Genomic DNA, 21,813 nt, shown 5'->3' on the forward strand with positions numbered 1-21,813 from the left:
AGTATGTTGATGTTGTATGATTATGTTTTACATTTATATCTTTCATTTTATATAACAAATTATGTTTTAACAAATATGATTTGTTTAGTGACACTTAACATTATGTTTTCTTTTGCAGAAAATATGTGAAGGAATTCCTGTGTTGAAGCAAATGCAATTAGAAAATTTAGAATTATTTTGAAAGTTGGACTTATTTTGTGACTAGATTTTATTTTAGTTCAAGTTTTTTTTATGTAATTGCATTACTGACCAATGACTTCGGCAAAAAAACAAGTTTTATCTATAGACTTCTAAATGACATTCTATGGTGAAATGGTACTAAATATTGTTTATGTTGTGAGTGGTGTAGTGTGTCGTAAATGAAATAATAATTTAAATAGTTAAATTATATATTTTTAATTGAAATAGATTAAAATAATACATATTTATTGAAATATCACACTCGACAAATAGTACATAGAATTTATTAATGAAAAAAATAATTATTTTATTAAAAAATTGTTTTATTAAAATATAAAATTTTAAAAGAGAATGCATTTGATTATTTTATCAAAATAAGAAAATTTAAAAATGAAGAAATTCAATTTCCTTATCCAAACACAAAATTTTGAAAATGAAGAAATTTAATTTTTTATCCAAACACAAAATTTTAAAAATGAAAAAATTTAATTTTTTATCCAAACACAAAATTTTAGAAATGAAAAAATTTAAATTGAAGTATTTAAAATTCTCAGAATTTAAAATTTTTTAGAATTTTAAATTTCCTCATCCAAACACGCTCTTAATTACTTTATAATAAATGTCATGTATTAAAATATAAATGCATTTTCTCTCTTACAAAGATTGAATAAAAAGATTATCATAGATTAATTAATTAAGTGGAAAAATAATACAAATTAACAAATTCAATGTTATCTTAACTTATTAACCAATTTTTTAAAAGAGTATGAATTAGTTAAAAGATTATTTTATATTTAGTGACAAAATTGGAAAAAAAATTAATGTGCTTATGTTCAATTTTATTAACGTTAGTATCAATTTGAATGAATTTTTTTTCTTAATCCTTCAATTCATGAGAACAAATGAATCCTGATTAATTTAGAGTTCGGTTTGGACTAAATAAAATATGATTAAAAATTATTTTTATCAAAGATCAAACTCGAATATTCATCAAATCAAATGATTCAACCTTAACATTAATGACTTGTGTTCTATCCCTTGAATTGAATGCAATGATAAAATTGGACATTTTCTTAAAATTAAAAGATTAAGTTAAACATTTTTAAAATAAAAAGACCTGATTAAGTAATTTAAATAATAAAAAACAAAGGAATAATTTAACCATCTTTACTTAATTTGACTAGTAGTACAGTGTTCATTTGACTAGTTTCCACCTTCCACGATGTTACTAACAAAACTTCAGTCTTATCTCAACCAATCCTTTGTTTCTCTTTCTGATGCACTTGCCAATAAATTAAACTCAAACAGTCCTTTGTTTCTCTTTCTGATGCACTTGCCAATAAATTAAACAAAGAAATTGAGCCTTTACTTTCAACATTATCGAGATATTCTTCTTCTTCTTCAGGGACTCACCATTTTTCTTCTCCTTCAATTCTTCACCATGGATCGTGTCAGCCATAGGTAACATTACTACGCCTTCCTCGTTGATTTTTCCAGTTAATGATTTATTCTTAAATTATTAATTTTGTTGTTGCTCCAGTTAATTTTCGATGCATTATAAAGATTTCTATACTTTGAATTAATAAAAGATCATCCAGAACATTACTTTTATGATATTGATTATAAAAGCAACTAATTTATCATACATCAACGTATATTATTAATTAGAGTGAAATTAAGTTTAAATCTGTTAGGTAAAATCTCAAATTGTGGTAAATATTTTACATCAATAATATAATGATCCAAAATACATCTCGTATGATATAAAATGAAAGTATTTTTTGGGTCATTATAATATTTCTTTAGGAGTTTACTTTACTTAACACACTATGGAGATCTTCTCAATTCTTCAGGGGTTCACGGTTTCTTCTCGATGCGTCTCCGCTGTTAGAGTTGGAGTTCCAACCTACCATGGATCCTGTCATCAATTGGTAAGATTATGTCCTTGTCCTTGATTTCAAAAAATATTTTTTAAATAATTATATTCTTGTTCCGCGAGGTAATTTTTAATGCCGCGTGAAGATTTTTATACTTTGAATCACAATCCAAATCCATCGCAAGTATCATTTTAAACATATTCATTATAAGTATTTACTTGTTCCATGATTTTAAAGATATTTTTTATTATGTAAATTCTGCAAATATATATATATATATATATATATATATATATATATATATATATATATATATATATATTATTTCGTAAATCTTGAATATTTTGAAAATGGCATAAGCATATCGTTTTTTCTTTCTTTCAGAAAGAATTATATAAATAGAAGGTTAATTCTTGCTAATACACATTTGATCAAAATAGTTTTACTAATTTCAAGAATGTTTTTAACCTTGCTCAGATTAGATCCTTTCAAATTTTCTATTAAAAATATACTTAAGAAAAAGTTTTTCTAACTTATGAAAGTCTAAAAAATAATATTTCTTCAGGGGTCTCTTTCCTTAACACTAACACTTGCCTACCAAAAAAAAAAAAAAACTTAACACTAACAGTACTATTGAGAGCTTCTTCTTCTTCAGGGTTTCAAACTTTCTTCACAGTCTTCAGCATTGCATGGATCCTGTCATCAACTGGTAAGTTTATGCCCTTCTCATTGATTTGAGTAAATGTTTTTTTTAAATCATTTTCTTGTAGCTCGAGTTAATTTGTCATGGAAGTTTTTGATACTTTGAATCAATCAAATATCATAGTAAATATCATTCATTTATTTAAAAAGTAAAAAACTTATCATACCAAGTAGATGAGTGAGAGTAAAATCTTTATATAAAAAAAAACATAACACTAACACTTGACTACCAAAAAAAACTTAACACTAACACTATTGAGAGCTTCTTCTTCTTCAGGGTTTTAAACTTTCTTCACAGTCTTCAGCATTGCATGGATCCTGTCATCAACTGGTAAGTTTATGCCCTTCTCGTTGATTTGAGTAAATGTTTTTTTTAAATCATTTTCTTGTAGCTCGAGTTAATTTGTCATGGAAGTTTTTGATACTTTGAATCAATCAAATATCATAGTAAATATCATCCATTTATTTAAAAAGTAACAAACTTATAGATGAGTGAGAGTAAAATATTTATATAATTGTATTTAATTAAGGTAATTATTATAAAAATTAACAAAATACTTATTGCTTGAGTAAAAAATGAATAAATAATTCATACATTATGTCTAACCATATAAAAGTTTTTTATATTATCCTTTAATTACAAACTATTATATTAGTAATAATTATAAGTTTGTTGATTTTTTTATGATCAAGTTTAAAGAAGTTTTTTCATAAATACATATAGGAAAATGAAATAAGAAAACAAAACTAGTTTTTTTCATAAATTAAAATTAACTTATGCGGAAGTTAAAATTATTTTTTAGAGAAATTAAATGAGTTTAGCTTCTCCAAAAGATGATTTTAACTTATGCATAAATTAACTTTAGTTTATGAATAAATATTTTTTTCTTATAAGTATATATGAAGAAGTTTATCCAAAATAAAAATCATTAAAAGTCATACTAAAAATAAATTCTATCTGACTAACTAGTGTAAAACTTTTATAATCATACATTCTTAATAAATTCTATTTTTAAATTTACGCGGTTGCCACTATGACTATGTGCAACAAAATTACTTGAAAGACTAGCTGAAAACTACTGAAAAGTTAGTAAAAAGTTAAAAAATTAACCGAAAGTTAAAAGCTAAAATTTTAATTTATTAAATTATAAGTGTTCAATAAAATTAGGTATTGAAGTAACATATAAGTGTAAAATGATAGAAAAATAAAAAAATTATGATTTATTTAAAAAGAATAACTATGAAATTGAATAAATATATTCAAGATAAAAATCGAAGAAAATATAAAAAATTAAAAGCTAACATTTTAAAAAATATTATTTCCAATAGTGTTTAAAAAATGAGAAGTTACTAGAAGTTACATTTATCGAATAGTCAAACAAGTTTTTCAACAAGTAAAATAAGTTAAAAACTAATTAATATATTTTTGTGTCAAACATAGTCTATGTGTGTTGTGCTTTTAAGTAACATTTGAATGGGAAATTTTATATATATATATATATATATATATATATATATATATATATATATATATATTTATATAGACAATCACTATTATGCATAATTATAATATATAAAGTTAAGGGGTGAGGGTTGTTTCTCATTTATATATTTTAATTTGGTTTTATTTTTAATCGATGTGAGATTTGGATATTTTCCAATCGCTGTGATCACCCACCATTTGTTGTTCAAGCATCAAGTCCAACAAGTGTTGTGCCTGAGGAAGTATTTGTTGGACAACTTCACTTAATGCCAATGAATTTTAAAATAAAATCTAACCTACATAAAGATATTTTTCTTCTTTCTTTGTTGTTTGCTGATGTTGTTGTGCTAAAATAGTGCAATGATACAGGTCAAATGAGGACCCTATTTGAGATATTTGAACAAAACATTCAGTAATACCAACAAGGTTCAGTACAGCTAGTACTAGCAAATAGCTGAGTTTTTTAAGCATGTTGTCAAGGGTCAATTCTTGATCATGTGTACAATTAGTCTCCGACATTAGGTTGAAAATATCTTTAGGCGCAAACAAAAACATAGAACAAAACATAGTACTATGTCAATAATATATGGTGGGTTAATCCATTAATCCAATTTTATATGATTCACTCAAACCAACTTGAATTCCATGTTTCAGGCTCATGTCCCTGATAAGTTGCTTAGCGACAAAGATTAATCAAATACTTGAAAAATTCACTGGGCATCAATTTAACGTTAAGACTGACGCTTGTGATGAAATTTCATTGGGTGGAGAATGGTTGTTGTATGTTGCTATTGCTGTTGTTGTAGCACTGGCAGCTATTCCTGTTGTCTGGTTGCTTTGGAAGGTGGTTTTTGGTGTTGTTTGGTTGCTTTGGAAGCTGATTTCTGGTGTTGTTTTGTTGCTATGGAACGTGATTTCTATTTTTGTATTGGGTCTTTGGAACGTGATAAGGAAGATTTTCTGTTGTTGTTGTGAAAGAGGGAAGACAATGAAGGCTCCAGGGAGGAATATTCGCATTTATAGAGATGATTTTGAACGTAGCCCTAAGAACTACTTCCGTAACTTGCGCAGAGACCAACGTAACTGGCGCAATAATCAACCTCATACGATTTTGGTTTGAAATCTCAAACGTGTAAATCCACGTCAAACTAGAAGCACCTTTCAGTTGCTTCTGGTGAAACTCATGAAAAAATGAACGTCGTGCTGTTTTATTATATTAAAGCTTGTCTGTGTTTGTGTATATGGTGCATGTTTGACGTGATTTCGGTAGATATGGTTTGAACAAATGGTTACAAAGATTCTGTTATTTGTGTTGCACTACATGGATGAGATTGAAGTGTAGTTTATATGAATGCAACAGTCCATGTTATTTGATGAGATTGACGTGTAGTTCGGTTTAAGAAAATAAATTCCAGCAACCCCATATAAGAATCCTCGGATAAAGTAGTGTTATCAAAACAGATTTGATCATTTATATGTTCTGAGACATTGGATGAATGGATTTTACTATTGGATCACTTGTTGACCCTATATATATATATATATATATATATATATATATATATATATATATATATATATATATATATATATATAACATAATAATCAATTGGTATTATTATCATTAAATTATTAAAGAAATTTTTATTTTTTAGAATTAACTACAAAAATTATTAAATGATCATAAACAAATATGTTAAAGATATATAAAACATATAAATATGAAATTATATCATGATGAATACAATAATAATTAATTATTATATATTTTTATTAAGATAAAAAAATATAGAACATATATGTCATTCAATAATTAGTTATTAACACTTGAATATAGTATAAAAACTGAAAAAAATAAAAATTCAACCAGTCAAGTCGGACCAAATTCGTCTACATTATCGGGTTTGACCAAGTCCGACTAAGTCAATTTAATTTTAATCCTTTACCTTAATTAAATCGCTGTAGATATCAAATTCGGATCCAATCGAAAATGTAGGTCCAATTTTTATAACTATGGGATAAACATATGCATGTCTATGAGGTAGAATTAATCAAAAACTTCAAATAAAATCAAAATAATTTCAACAAAAGTTGTTGACTTTTTCTTATTATTTGTTTATATTCAAGAGTTTAGAGTTTAGATTAGTTAGATGCTAAGAATTTAGCATGATGAAGTTAGTAAAAGTTTGGAGTTATATATGCCTCAAAACTCAGTGCTTGTTGAGGTCATTACAAATTGCTTACTAACAAAATCCTTAGATCATGGGTGGAATTTGAATTCATATCATTGTCGAAGGGAAATTGAGTACAAATTAGATTGAAAATTCATATGCAAAATTTTATCTTGGTTCAACAAAGGTGGCTATGAATGTTTACAGAGAGAGAACTTAGATGAAGTTGCAAACCCTTACAATTCTCCCAATCCTCATACGTGAATACAAGAGCAACGCATTCCTTTCCTTCCCAGAAGATTAAGTTGGGAAGGCAAGGACATAGTCAAAATAGATATCTTTATACCATATCACACCACCATTTGCTTCAACTTTTAATAGTGAGTGAGGAAAGGAAGGCCTAGGTTATAGTGAACCACCATAAATATTCCAAGCATGTTCTTGATTTATCCACTCTTTAGGCTAGGCTGTGCAAGGGTAAAAATACACAAGTTTTTATCTCCTCCTTTTTCTCCCTTTTCCTAATTGTCCTGATTTAAAGGCATGTTCTTGCTCTTGAAGGAAAGCTTTAGCTCTTCCATACTTCTCTGCTCTATCTTTTTCCTGTAAAGACCTCTCTTTTTCCTTCACCTCCAGCAAGAAGTAGTTGTCTTTACGCAATTCTCGTGCAGCCCCTTTAGCTTCACACTTCAACTGTTTCTTCAATTTTCTCAGTTCAGCTTGTTCACGATCAGGATCATAGTCTCTACCCTTGACATAGCTGCAGAACAAATATAACATATTAAGTGCTTAATTTGAATTCTTTTTCTGATTCGCGTGTCTAAGGAAACATATTATCAAATGTAAGCAAGGGAAACGGAGAGACTTACTTCTCCTCAAACTTGGGATTCAGTAATTTGATTGGTACAGGCTTTTGTTTCCGCATTTGAAGTGGTCGCCTCAAAGTGTGATGCTCATCCACTTTCAACTTAATGAGCTCAGCCACATCTTTAATTTTATCTCGTAATGCATTTGGCATATTTTTTTGTTCTGCTATCTCATTTAATAATTTAAAAATTGGTAGGAACATTTCAGGAAATGAACTTAAACCTTCATAGACGTTGACATATCCTTGTAAAGTTTCAACAACTGCAACTAATACACTAGCCCTGTGATCAAACAATCATAATTAGCCAAGATAAATGAAAACCATAAACCTTCAAAAAGGAATCAACAATCAAGATCTGAACATATATAGAAGTCTTCAATATTAGGAGCATCAGTATTAATTAACAAGCCTACAGCTATAACACAAAATCTAAACGACCAGGTTATGATATTGCAACTCAAGTACACATATCCCTGCACCCCTCCCTAACATTTTTTTCTGTTTAAAAAACATAAAGACCCCATTCAAAACCAATAGAGTCAACATAAGAACCACATGGAGGTAGCCCTTTTTCTTTTTAGATATATGGTTGTAACAAATTATTGGTTACCTGAAACTAACAGAAGTCAAGAAAGAAGAGTCTTCTGGCATGTCTATTATTTTGAAGAAATTCAGAGGACTAATCTCATTCACTGTCTCCTGAATGCATAGGAGAGGTTTGATAGCTTTCAGTTCCATAAGATGATATAACTGGCATAAAACAATATAGCCATTTCAGTGTTCAAACATGAAACTGTAATACAACCATGAAGTACAGCACCACATTCTCAATATTGTACCCCAAATGCAGGGTCTAACTAGGTTATGGATTAACTCAAGTGCTAGCATATCATAACAATCCTCCATTAAATGTTCTTCTACTATCTATTTATTATGTTAAAAGTATAGTATTGAACTAATAAAAGAAAAAGAAAAATGACCCTTTTCCATATTTATTATTTATGGTCAAGAGTAATACAGTCACATAATTTAGCCTTAGGATTGTAGACTGGAAAAAGATAAAATGTTATGGTATAGGGCATCAGTAGAAAAGTTCAAGAAAATGTACAGCAACTGCTTGAATGCACTTGTTTTCTCATGTGGATTTTGCAGTACCAAAGAAATTGTTTACAAGCAAAGGAGGGTACAGTCTAAATGGAAAGAGTAGACAATAATATTAGCAATACTTTTGAGGACGGTGGTTTTCTACCAAAGAACTAAAATATCTAAAATTGTTTTCTCATTCAAAGAAGAGTGGAAGATGCTAATAACATTACACATATGATGATGTCAGTAGCCCCCGTACATAAATAAAAACATAAAGACATACAAGCACACATTCACCCACCACATAATATGATTAAAAATACAGAGGACCAATGAAGCAGTCATACCTGGGAATCTTCATCTGAAACATGTTTACTTTCAGTAGCTGCCAACAGCGAAGTTCGAAGAAATATTATTGCTTCAGGACAGAATTTTCGAGACTGTCTAAATACCGGTATTTTATATATTGGATACATGAGCAAGCAGCAAATGTAATAAGTGAAAAAGAAGGAAAATTGAAGTTCAGTAATACAGTAAATATCTTAGCTAGTAAATAATCCAAAAGCAAAACTCATTTCTGGAAACAGATACCACTAAAGGGTTTTTTCATAAAGACTAGGTAAGTTGCCACCATTCCATGATAGAATTCAAATATAGTCTCCTTCAGAATTCATCATGGATGATACCATATGAAAAGCGTACAAGTTAGACAGAACAAACTCATTAAAGAATCTAGACTCAGGATATACTTACTGAGAGAAGCATAGAGCATAAGAAAGAGCCAATGGCAATATCACGACCAGATACTATTGGGCAACGCATCAGATATTCACACATCAACAATATCACAGGAGTCATAACTGGATGCCTAAAGTCAGAGCATGGAAATATCATGGACCACAAACGCAAGAGGCACAACGTTTTTGAAGAAGACCAACTGCTACTTTCTGTGACAACAAAATGATTAAAGATAGGGTGTTACCAAAACATCTAAAAATTCATAGTTCTCCACAATAGTTAACATAGAGAATGCAGATATTCGACAACATTTCTTTTCAACCTGATTGTTTGATACTTTCAATGAATTGTTTTCTGGTAGCTTCTATTCTGCGACGAGCACATATTGCAGCAAAGTATGGGATTTCCTTACTCATCTCTATCAACGGTTTCACCAGCATATTGAGTAACTCAACATTAAGTGGTTCCTTATTTGCCAAAACAGCAAAATATTGCAACAATACTCCATAGAATACCTGAAAAGAGAAGAGATATAAATGCCTCCCATATGGTTAGCCATATAATAATCACAAACCACAATATCCTGATAAACTATTTAGGAATACAATGTAATAGTGTGTCAAATGTTACATCCAAAAATAGTGCTAGTGTGATCTGGACTAGACTAAAAAAGAACTAGAAGTGAAGAACCATCAGGCATATGCTTTACATATTCTCTTACATTCGATGCATAATACATGTACAAACTAAACCATGCTATATAAACATCAATGCCAACATAAATTACCTTTATTAACTATCTTTGGTGCAGGAACACTTTATGGCAAAAAGAGAGGAGGGGAAGAGGATTGAGTTACAGTTCAGTGATCATGCCATTGTACTTTATTGTGTAATTTTTGTACTTACAATCCATTCTATTGTAACATTCTTATTTGATATTTTATTTCAACCTTCCTCTTTCTTTTTATCCAAGTTAATAAAGAAAACTAGGATAAGAAAAATTCAAAAGGTTAGGATTTGTTTTAAATTAGGTTTCAATCCTATAGAAAGGGAATTGCTCAGATGTTCTTCATTACAGCCACTTCAATTTTACTGATTGTTAACCAGCAGACTAACCCTTTGTTGGCTTGTACCATATCACTAAGCCAATTCTTCTCTCAACTTCTATTAAGTCTTAATTGATACAGATTTAATCCTAGGCTCCTTACCATAAACAAATTTCAAAAATAGAATTGGCTATGCATATCACCTATCCATCTCATCCCCATGGAAGGAATTTCAAAACTGGACCTTCATGTTGAACTACTCAATATTCAATAACGGGATGTTACCAAGGGGAATAAAAACAGAGTGTACATCTTTGTGAATGGCTTTCAATAGCAAAATCTTTAAATTTAAATTTAAACGAATGAACAATTGAAAGTTATAACAGTTTGACCTAACGAATGTTTTCAATAACTAGTAGTCTGTCCCTTCTAGGCAGTAACTACAACACCGGTGGGAGTCAAATAATATTTTAAAATACATATAAGCATAGGTTTCATTCAAATAATGAAGTATGAAACCAGCAAGAACCAATATTTACCTAGTAATTGATATTCATTTAGATTTTCATTAATTGTCACTACAATTACAACATCAAAGTTAATACCAAAAACACTATATTCAAGTTGAAAATGTCAGAGATAACACTTTTGCTAATAAAGCAATCATGGGTTCAGTACACATATATACAAGAAGCATGAAGAGAAGATCTGAGTCTTAGCAAAAAGTACATAGAAAGGAACAGGTTTCATACTTGCATTTTCTTTCGATTTTCTGCTGCGAGTGTGATTGGATTACTTTTCCGAATCCGATTGATGATCAAAATAACGTTGTCATTTGAATGTTTATCCACCAGTGAACATAATTCTTCAAAGGTCTTCGGAGCTTGAATTATATAAGGAATGTCCAACTCTTTTGACTGTTTTCATACAACATCTATCTTGGCATCTGAAGAATCCTTATCTTTTTTTACACTTTCAACAGAAGCATTTCTTTTTGCTTTTTTATATGAACTGCAGCATCCGATCCTTTTACCTCATCAAGGTCTTCTGCAGCTGTTTCTATATTCTCATCACTATCATCTTCATCTTCTAAATCTGCACCAATATCATCATCATCACTTTGTTCCCAATCTTTTAAAGAAAGATCCTTCTCGTGTTCATCAAGATCTTCATCTGATCCTTCATCAGCATCTTCAGAGCTTCCCAAATTGTCAGGATCTTCACCATCATCATCTTCACTAGAAGAATCTTCCTCATCTCTTCTTTCAAGAATCTCATCAACCCAACCCTTCTTGGTCATAATTTGTTCATTAACAGAAAAGGAATCACCAAGATCATCACCAGATATAGATCTTGGTTTCTGTTCAAATGGCTTTTCTGAATCTTCATTGTCTTCATCACTTGAATCTTCAGCAGCAACCATCCTCTTCTGCCGCTCTTCCTTAATTATTATGGATAAAAGGATTTATTAGTTGACTCTAAAAATAAAGATGTATACAACTTTACCTCATGCAGATAGTCCATGATTAGAACCCACAACCACTGGCTTACAAGGCAGCAACCTTACTAAAATACAACAATCAATCATGAATTTAGTTTACCAGTCCTGAGTTCATTCCCATCCCTCCAGTTCAGCCATAACAACAGTCTAAACCATCTTAAAATGTAGCTCAGCTATACAGCTAAGAACATAGCACAACTAATGCTCAAAATTGCAGGAAAATGCTTCTTTATATGTAAGGGTAATAATTTATTTATTAATTGTATAATAACAAGCTTATGGTTAAAAGTCACGTAACCATACCTCCAATTGCTCTAGACGTTCTTTTTCCTCCTGAGCAATCTCCTCTGGTGTCTTTGTCCTATCTGAAGGGCGAGCACGCATTTCCAACCCCATTTGTTTGACAAGTTTGTCATAATCATCAGGTTTTTCCTGCCAAAAATTGAAAGTTAGATATAGGATGTTCTTATAATAAGATGAAGTTATCAGGCCAAGAAGAACCCGCATGGATAAATAGTACCTGCACAGAATTATCCATTGTCCGAGTAGCAGACATCTGGTCCTTATTACTTTGATCATTTGAAATACTTTTGTTCACCAGAGCCTTCAAAGCATTCATCTTGTTGGGTTCAGTCAAAGATAACAAGGCTTCAGACTGAACCAAGGAAGTGAAATCCTTATCCAATTCTTCCACCAAGTTTTCATTTTCTTCTTTATCCTTTGCCTTTTGAGCCTGGAAAATATTGGAGTGAAAAAAAAAGTGAGCAAATATAGAGAACAAATAACTACCATAGCCTTGATTAAAGAAATATCCCACACCTTGTAAAACTTGCTTTTTGAGATAATTTCCTCCATCACTTCCTTCTTGCTTTTATGTCTCTGCAGAAGAAGTCACAAACTCACAGTTAAGAACCAACTTCAAAGTATTTCAAAATCCAGTAACAATTGTAAAAGTTTATCAAAAATAGGATATTAACATTTTAGATAATCACCACATGAATCACTCGCAGATTACACAACCCATACATGATACGTAACATCATGTACGCATATTAAGATTATAATAGGAAACAAAAATAACGGTACCAACATGTATAGCATAACAGGCCTTACATTTTCCTCCCCATCATCCGCACTAGTTTCCCCCGGAATCTGCATGCTCCGTTGAACCAAATCTAATTTCTCTGCAAAATCCAGCACTAAACATAAACCCAAGATACAAAAATAACAAGCAGCATAATAAGCCATTCATTACAATTGAAGCAGAATGTTGACAAATAAGCCATCAATTCTGCAGTCACAAAACAAAGTACAATACAAAAAAGTCATCTAACTATCACACAACATTGACATACCATCAGTCTCAGCATCAATATCATCAGGAAGCATCTCATCCTCAAAATCATCTCTTCCAAGAGAATCAATTCCCTCAAAGTCATTCTCCTCTCCATCAGACAAGTGATACTTGCTTTTCTTGCTCAACTTCCTGTTCAGCTAAAAACACCCAAAGAAAGAGAATTTACATCATCATTGCATAGTCAGCAAATTTACAACGTATGGCAGTTTGTAATCGGATATTCGGATGGCATTCTAATACATCATCACCACATAGTGCATATATTATTTATTCTAAAATAAATTTACAAAAAAATAATTTAAATATACTGAGCTTTTAGAAATGCTAGCACACACTCTCCAACATATTCTTTTTTGAACACATTCTTCTTTATTCTTTATTGACTGAGATTTATTGAAAATCACAAAATTTAGTGAGTTTCACTTATTCAATAAGCTCCACACATTATTTTGTAATATCCAGTAAATTTTAACAAACAGTAGAGAGTATGTAGCTACTTGCTAGCAGTAGCTCTCCTCAAAACTTGTTTACACTGTCATCCGGTCATATGTATGCTAAAGGCAAATGCTAACAACAAAATCTCTAGTGCACTCTTTTAAACACATTTTTCTGTTATTGGTTGAAAATTCATTGAAAATCACAAATTTTTGTGTGTCACTTATTCTGTTGGATTCCTGAGAAATTGCTCAGTTTATTTATCTTAGAAAACTATTCTTTTAGCTTTTTTAATATACTTAAATCCAATCAAGCATTTAGTGTAGTTATATTTATAAAAGAAATATATTTAGTGTTTTCTTTTAGCATTAATTAAGTAGGTCTTCTGCTGCTTGAATTTGGTCAACAGTATATGATTGAGATGGAGGTGCACCCAAAAGAAGACAGATGAGAAAGTTGGTGATGGGTGTGATTCACATGGTTCATTTTCATTAATTTAATGGGCATATTTAGACGTGGTTTTACATAGGTGGCACACACTAAATACAATATTTTTTGCTTTCATATTTGAGGCAAAAATCTCTGTCTTTTAGGAAATTTCTTGTTCTTCTTTAATATGCCTTGGAAATGCTCCAGCTACCCAATCCCTCTTGACTTTCTCTATCAAACCAAACCAAACCCACCCCTCCCACGATCCAAAAAAGCAATTATGAAAGTTGTTGCTTTCTCCAGCTTTTTCTTTTCTTATTTATTTTCGAAAATTATTTTTGCATTTAACATAAGCTTTTAAGAACCTCTAATGCGTGCGCAGCCTCCACGCGTAATGCACGTGGCCTACCTATGCTCTGTGGAGGTGTCCTAGCATAACTCATGACACGATATATATTTTTATAAAGAAAATTATATCACCTCTCACATACTCACATAATATAAAACCTCTATGATCGATTCTTGTTGGTCACTAACGTTGTTACTTGTTAGATGTCAGTTGGCATGCATCTAAGCTGCGACATCTGTCACATTATTTTGGCATTCTATTCATATATACTTGTTTAGGAAAATGTTACTCTAATACTCACACCCCAAAAACTTATAAAGTAAAACTATTGTAATAAAAATATATTTTTACAAAATAATTTTTTTTCCAAATATTCAGATTTCACTAATTCAATTCAATCTAACTCATTTGATGATCGAATTGGATTGGATTGAATTGAATTGAATTGAGTCTTTAAGAAAAATTACACAAACTCACCCTAATCTAACCCATCAAATTTCAATCGAATTAGACAACAGATTTAGTTAAATCTAACACAACCCGACGAGCAACCATATTCCTATATTCACATGTTTGAAGTATCATTTAGATTTCTATAAATTATACTCCTTTCGTCCCAAAATAATAATTATCTTTGATTATTTTATACACACCAAACAAAAATAAACAAATAAAAGAGAATAATAATTTATAAAACTAACCTTATATTATCATTAATTTATTTATAGATTTAATAATTTATCATTAATATATAAAGGATATAAATAATAATAATAATAATTATATTGGAATATAATTTTTTATCCGACTATTATAATGAAAAGAAGCAAGTAACATATTTGAAGCCAAGATAGGTAATTATTCATTCAACTACAAATAATTATGCATTTCAGTTTATTCCTCTCATACTCTATGCATTTAGTTTTTACAATTCTGCTACATATACTTATAATTTTTATTTTTTTTTAGAAGTTGCTACATATACTTGTACAAAATCACTATATATTTTTTTTATTATTTTGTTTTCAGTTTGATGTATACGGCAACGTCTTTGGACTCCTAGCAGCACATTCCATTACACCCCTAGTTTCCATGCATCACTTCATCACTTGGACGTGGTTGAGCTCATATTTCCAAACGTGGCTGAGGCCCTACAGAGGCTCATTGGGCCCATGAAACTCGACTCGTATGGGCTCATGCAACAGTCCATTTGCTACGACAGAGCCCGGCAATGGACCATATCCGTATCGTGGGGCTATGCGGTTCAAATTTTCCGGGGCATTTTCCTGGCCCGGGACATGGAGATACCGGCCAGAACCTTTCTTAATTGGTATCGCCGGGTAGATTATACCAGTTTTCCGTTCAACACGCGCCCTTTCAGCCGGAATACTTGCCATAAACCTTTTTTTTTTTACTTGTCCAATGCAACCTTTGATGGCGTTGGTGATGAAACTGTGAGTGAGTATATTCGGGTCCAGCTCCACCCGGAGTGTAATTGGAAAATGCCCGATCCGACCCAAATCCAAGTAATGAAGGTCCTTAAGAAACCCGACCCGCACTTGTGGGACAAGGTAGGTTCTCTATTTTCCTAAAATCTTGGGTCCATCTCTTTAGTACTGTTTGAATTGTTTAATGCCCAGCTAAAAGTTTGTTTTAGGTCTCTTACTTTTTTTATAAAAAAATGGTATTAATCTCTATATTTTTTAATAAAAAGAGTTTGGTTTTCGTATTTTTTATAATTAAAATGAATTTTGTTTTTCTTTATGAAACTTGTTATACTAAGTGACGTAATTTATGAAATGAGTTTCTTGCATTCACGCATCCATGAATTGTAATCGTTAGATGAATATTACAGTTCACATTTCAAATGTATATTTTAGGTTAGATTTGTCAAGATAAAATATGAGTCATCTAATCATCATCTAACGATTACAATTAATAGAATGTGTGAATACGAGAATTCTTATCTAGCCGGAGGAAATTCCGATCTAAAATTTATTAAATAAAAAAATATGATTTTCAAAATTATAGTTTTTAAATTATTTGGATTATGATCAATTTTGACAGAAAATCAAAAAGCTTGAAGCACATTTTGTCTTTAATGTATTATTTTGATTTTATATTGATGAGTGAAACTAATATTTGCTTACTTAAAATGGGTTTCGGTTTATGTTATTGTTTTGAGCAGTCTCCCAGAAGAAATTGTTGTAGGGTTGAACCGTCAAAGGAAGAAGGAACTATGGTGATTGACGTGGGAGAATGCAGGAAAGACGAATTTGCTCATAAATAGAGGCATGGGGAGTAGCCCAACTTTCTGCTGATAATTCTCATGTTCTTTATTATTTACTCTTATTTGTTGTTCTTTAATGATTTTGAGAATATCATAGCGAAAGGTGTAGAGTATGAAAAAGACAAGTGTTACAAGTGTAAATTGGTGTTTTTTGGGTGGGAGGTCTTGTGATTATGTAAAATACTATAAATTAATTACATTGGACTTTTAAGATGCATGTGATGAAAGAATACTGATATGATATGGTAAATGAGTTTTTTAAATACATATTACGTAAAATATACATGAACAAACTATTTGTGAGTTTTAATATTGAAAGTAATATGATGTCGGTTAACTAAATCAAGCAGCAAAACAAAATTTCTTACTGCAACCCCATGTATTTGACGGCAACATCTTTACGTGGCTGTTTCCTTGCAAGGTGTACTATATGTTACGTGGCCTTTAGTAAAATTATCCTGTGTTACGTTGGCATTATGCTGTTACGTATGGTTAGCAATTAGAATATATACTTTACTTAAGTGACACTTAGCAAATTGTAATATATTATATTGTATGTAACATGCCTATACAAAGGGCACAGGTTGTACGTTGTTGATAGATCATATGAGTGAAAAATCAAGTTTATTAGTTTGTGAAGTAATCTCTTTTTCTGTTATGAATGTGAGAGTGTAAAAAACAATTTTAGTTTTGTCTCTCTCTCCATTGAGTTTCCGCTGTGCGTGTGAGTGTTGTATGGTGAGTTTCTATTATTAGTCCACTGATCATAATAACATATCGGTGTGTGGATTATGATTATACGACCAAAATTAAAGGGTCATTAGCTTTCCATTAGTTTGTAAAATAGCTTTAGCATTTTTTAAACTAACAGCCTGTAATGCCGTGTTCAATTAATTTTGACTTACACCTAATGATTTTTTTTTTAAGAATTTGTATTAAAAGAAAGTTACTTTCTAAAAAAAACAGCAAGTTACTTTTGATTCTTCTTGGGGCAATGAACTTGAAAATTGCTATCAATCCTAACTTCCACTCCTAGAAAAGAAATATACATACTTCACATGAGTTTAAGTCATTATTCAACATTGCCTGTTTTTGGTTCTTATAAACATCTTAAAACTTAGTTTTGATCCTTAAAAATATTATTTTATTTGAGTTTTTATTCTTTTAAAAGTGAATTAGGTCATAAGGGCATACCGAGTACACAACAACAAGAACATTGATGAGTTGCTTCTATCTCAAATGACGGGATAAAGGCTTAGTTATCTCTATACACATAAAAAGTAATTTTCACTCATTACATTATTGAAAAGTAAACTATATATATTGTTGTTCTATTGAGATTCTTCTGTGACTCATCGACAAACATGTCTTTCAAGTCATGACAATTACAGAATTCTTACTGATAAGATGTTCCATGACATTATTATACATAAATTACTGTTTTGAACCATGTTGACTAACTTAATTATGTCAAATGTTGAGTTCACTAATTATGTGATTTAAGTCATTGATGTATATCTTAGTCATTATTACATCTTTAATTGCCTCTTCATCTTTAATTCATATATCACTACCCTTTCCATCTTCTTATTTCTCCATCCATCAACATCGTCCTCCTACCTTATTTGTTTATTTATCACTTTCTTTTTCTAACAAGACCACCTTGTGTGCTTCCTCTACCCTTACCTTTTGTTTTATTTTCTCGTCGGACCCTTCCAACACGTACTTGTACTTTCATCCGTATGACTTTTTTTATTGTTACTTGTTAATTTTTGTTAGTAGATAAATTTGAATTCACAATTTCTTTTTCTCTCATTTTTTTTCTTTCATCATCAAGTGATCTTATAATTTTTACTTTTTAAAATTATAATGATCAAAATGACTCATATAACAATACTCATAAAAACCAAATACAATTATAGAAATGGAAGGTGGGAGGAAATAACAAAATACAATTATAGAAATGGGGCGAATATTTACTTTTTGAATATTTACTCTTTTATATTATCAATCAAATTCAGATGCAATCGATTCCTAAGATCAGATCGGCGATTGTGAAAAAAGAATAGGAAATGGAAGGTGGGAAGAAATAACCAAATACAATTATAGAAATGGAAGATGGGAGGAAATAAAGAAGTGATAGATTATGTGGAAATGAGTAGAGGCATGTAATAGGGGGAATGGAAGGTCTAGTGGGAATTAAGAGTATTTCCGCAGAAGAATACTGGCAAGAAGGTAGCACATGACAAGCATAGAAGGGTAATTTAGAGTCTCTAATAAGCAACACTGAAATTTGAATATATCTTAAGATAACTAGTTACAATTGATTAGCTTACTTTTTCTATAAAAAAATAACCAGTATATATATATATATATATATATATATATATATATATATATATATATGTTAAAATTAAATGTTGAATCATGAATGAATGTATATAATTATAAATTTTATAATAATTTCTCTCAGAAAAACTTTTAGAATAATAAGTATATGTAAAAGTCAACAATTTTAATATGATTAGATAATGTTGTCAGTAACATTTTTTTTATAAATATTGTCAGTAATGTTAGATAAATGACGCCACTTTTATCCAAAGGAGTTTTAGATTTCAAAAGAATAAATTTTTTAATTTAATCTTTAAATATATTAAAAATAAATAATAATGTTACGACGAAGGGTAAAAATTTGAATTCCTTCTTAAAGGGTGAAAGTGTAAAACGTTCAAAAATTAATGTTTGAAAATTTTAAATTTAATTTTTAAATCTGTACAATGTACGATAAGTTAATCTTATTAATAGTTACAATAAATTGATTTATAAATTTTTTAATTTAATATCAAATTATTCTTTTAAAAAAAATGATTTATTATCAAATTAATTCTTAAACTTTATAATTCAATAACAAAATAATTTTATAAATTTTTTATACATTTAAATAATAAATTTATATTTTTTTAATCAAATTATTACTGAAATCTAACTCAACACTTTGGAAGCCAAATTTAACTATTTATCAAGAAGAAATAGTAGTACATCCCTACATTTAAGTTAAGAAAAAAGAAAATCCACTCTTAAAAAAAAAAAAAGAAAAATGATGAAGGAATGAGTCAAGACAGTGAGTGCCCAGGTTGTGAGAGCGTGTGGGTCCCGTTGACTCATCTCAACGACTTCGACTGAGTCTTCTTCTTCTATATCATCTTCCCTACCAAAGTTCCACCAATTCATTCATCTCTCACAATTATGCCTTCTACTCTCTTCTCTCTCCTCCTCCTCTTCCTCCTCCTCCCCTTCTCCACCCTCTCCCACCTCTTCTATCCCCCCGACGATTACCTCATCAACTGCGGCTCCTCCGCCGCCTCCACCCTCGTCGACCACCGCCACTTCTCCGGTGACCTCTCCGCCCACCACCACCACCGCTCCCCCTTCTCCCCGCCCCCCCACGCCCTTTCGCTCCAAAACAACAACCCCCTCCCCAATTCCCCCCCAATCTACCACACCGCTAGGGTTTTCACAAGCCCCGCCAGATACACCTTCCCCGTCTCCGACAAAGGCACCCACATCGTGCGCCTCCACTTCCACCCCTTCACCACCCCAAATCTCGATCTGGGTCTCGCCCAATTTCACGTCTTGCTCAACGCCCACGTCGCTCTCAGCAACTTCACTCGCTTGCTAAGCGACGCCACAAACCCTAGCATCGTCGAGTATCTCATCTGGGTCGACGCGGAGAAGCTCGAAATCGTGTTTGTTCCGAACAAAGACTCCAGATTGGCGTTCGTCAACGCCATTGAGGTGATTTCCGCGCCCAAGGACCTTGTCCCCGACACCGCACAGTATTTGAGTTCATCGAAATTAGAGAAATTTGAGGGTTTGAACAAACAGGCTCTTGAAGTTGTTTACAGGGTCACTGTTGGGGGTGTTAAAGTTACCCCTTTTAATGATTCCTTGTGGAGAACTTGGGTTCCTGATGATGGGTTTTTCAGACCAAGTGTTGGGTCGGAAAAGCTTTACTTTGGTGGGAGAATCAATTACCATGTTGGAGGGGCTAGTCGTGAGGTTGGGCCTGATAATGTGTATAATAGTGCTAGGTTGATTAGGAGTAAGAATGATTCTGTTCCTAACGTTAATATGACTTGGGTGTTTCCGGTTGTTGGAGGGTATAAGTACTTGGTTCGGTTGCATTTCTGTGATATTGCTAGCATTTCGGTTGGTTTGCTTTACTTCAATGTTTATGTCAATGGAAATTTGGCTTATGAAGATTTGGATCTCTCATACGTTACGAATTCGCTGGCTTCGCCGTTCTATGCGGACTTTGTGGTTGATGGAGGAGATGGGGCCTTGAGTGTTGGTGTAGGTCCTTCGAAGAGCAGCATGCCGCATGTCATCGATGGGATATTGAATGCGGTTGAGGTTATGAAGTTGAACAATTCTCGCAGTAGTCTTGATGGAGAGGTTTGTGCTGATTTAGTTATGAAGAGCTGGTCGACGAGGAATAATACAGGTATGCTGTTTACTTTGGTGGCTGCTGTTTGCATTGTGTTGAGCTTGTCCATAGTGATTCGTAGGAGGTTGATTGGGTCGAGGGAATCTGTGTCTTGGTCAAGGTTGCCTGTGAATTTGTCGGATGATAGTGTTAAGAATTAAGATTGGTGATATATAGTTATATCAAAATATAAGAAAAAAAGATTGGCAATGTTTAGTCAGCAAGTGAATAAGTTGTGTGTAAAAATATCAGCAAATCTAGCCATCTAATGTTGTGGCTCTCATGAGAAAAGAGAAGCATGAAGGAACATGCTGCAGATCAAGCTAGAAAAGGAAGACATTCTGGAAGCCCGACTAATACCAATGCTTTAGGGATTGTTGTATTATATCTAAGTTTCCTTACTTGTTTATATCATAATATTAATTAAGGCATTCCTTTTGCCTCCAGACTTTGTTTTCTTATCATTGTTAATTTTGCTCTGCTTTTGTAATGCTGTAGCTTTCATCATTGTTATTGCTCGAACTTTTGGAAATACGCATGTAACTTCTATATTGAGTGGTTATATGAAAATATACTGATGCCCCAAATTATCTGTTTTGGTTTATGCTTGGACCGAGTTTGTTTAAATTAATCATGGAGCAAATTTCTAATTCCATGAGCTTGTTGAAACTGAAGAATGAAGGGAAAGCTTTCTTTTGCTCATTTTATACAATTTTTTAGTATTTGCATAGAAAATTGCTCTTGTAGTTCATTTGGTTAATGGATTACCTATTATCTCTAATGATTCACAAGCCCTTGGCTTGAATAATTTTTAT

The 21,813-nt window shown here is 31.4% G+C and overlaps 3 protein-coding genes and 1 pseudogene across 4 annotated transcripts; 3 read left to right on the forward strand and 1 right to left on the reverse strand.

Annotated features, from left to right (window-relative positions):
* The first annotated feature begins 1,478 nt into the window (after positions 1–1,478).
* LOC114396761 lies at positions 1,479–5,621 on the forward strand. 2 transcript variants are annotated; one of them, XM_028358907.1, is made up of 5 exons: positions 1,487–1,641; positions 2,034–2,111; positions 2,713–2,766; positions 3,037–3,090; positions 4,897–5,621. In XM_028358907.1, exons 1-5 carry the CDS (start codon positions 1,622–1,624, stop codon positions 5,360–5,362), a joined length of 672 nt encoding a protein of 223 aa, XP_028214708.1. In that variant the 5' UTR covers positions 1,487–1,621; the 3' UTR covers positions 5,363–5,621. The 2 variants fall into 2 exon arrangements, with proteins under 2 accessions (XP_028214709.1, XP_028214708.1); XM_028358908.1 differs by lacking the exon at positions 3,037–3,090 and having other exon boundaries at positions 1,479–1,641.
* Positions 5,622–6,505: 884 nt separating this feature from the next.
* LOC114396762 (nucleolar protein 14-like) lies at positions 6,506–13,669 on the reverse strand. Its single transcript, XM_028358909.1, has 13 exons — positions 13,008–13,669; positions 12,766–12,836; positions 12,472–12,531; positions 12,173–12,385; positions 11,956–12,084; positions 11,125–11,592; positions 10,904–11,068; positions 9,428–9,620; positions 9,116–9,314; positions 8,715–8,814; positions 7,892–8,031; positions 7,283–7,561; positions 6,506–7,173 (listed from the first exon to the last, which is right to left on the reverse strand). Exons 1-13 carry the CDS (start codon positions 13,039–13,041, stop codon positions 6,909–6,911), a joined length of 2,316 nt encoding a protein of 771 aa, XP_028214710.1. The 5' UTR covers positions 13,042–13,669; the 3' UTR covers positions 6,506–6,908.
* Positions 13,670–13,865: 196 nt separating this feature from the next.
* LOC114397392 lies at positions 13,866–16,666 on the forward strand (annotated as a pseudogene).
* A 3,060-nt stretch (positions 16,667–19,726) lies between these two features.
* LOC114396039 (probable receptor-like protein kinase At5g24010) lies at positions 19,727–21,602 on the forward strand. Its single transcript, XM_028357934.1, has one exon. The coding sequence runs from the start codon at positions 19,759–19,761 to the stop codon at positions 21,157–21,159; it is 1,401 nt and encodes a 466-aa protein (XP_028213735.1). The 5' UTR covers positions 19,727–19,758; the 3' UTR covers positions 21,160–21,602.
* Positions 21,603–21,813: the final 211 nt, after the last annotated feature.

The sequence above is a fragment of the Glycine soja genome, chromosome 18 (assembly GCF_004193775.1).
Source record: "Glycine soja cultivar W05 chromosome 18, ASM419377v2, whole genome shotgun sequence".
In the NCBI taxonomy this organism is placed as follows: Eukaryota; Viridiplantae; Streptophyta; class Magnoliopsida; order Fabales; family Fabaceae; genus Glycine; species Glycine soja.

Bases quoted from the DNA above. Each gene is read 5' to 3' on its own strand.
- LOC114396761 (XM_028358907.1), top strand. From the start codon at position 1,622: ATGGATCGTGTCAGCCATAG. The intron at 1,642-2,033 runs GTAACATTACTA...TCAATTCTTCAG, and splicing joins ATGGATCGTGTCAGCCATAG to GGGTTCACGGTTTCTTCTCG. The intron at 3,091-4,896 runs GTAAGTTTATGC...TCCATGTTTCAG, and splicing joins ATGGATCCTGTCATCAACTG to GCTCATGTCCCTGATAAGTT.
- LOC114396762 (XM_028358909.1), bottom strand. From the start codon at position 13,041: ATGCTTCCTGATGATATTGATGCTGAGACTGATG. The intron at 11,593-11,955 runs GTATGGTTACGT...ATAATAATTAAG, and splicing joins AACGTCTAGAGCAATTGGAG to GAAGAGCGGCAGAAGAGGAT. The intron at 11,069-11,124 runs GTGTAAAAAAAG...GTATGAAAACAG, and splicing joins AAGAAATGCTTCTGTTGAAA to TCAAAAGAGTTGGACATTCC.
- LOC114396039 (XM_028357934.1), top strand. From the start codon at position 19,759: ATGCCTTCTACTCTCTTCTCTCTCCTCCTCCTCTTCCTCCTCCTCCCC.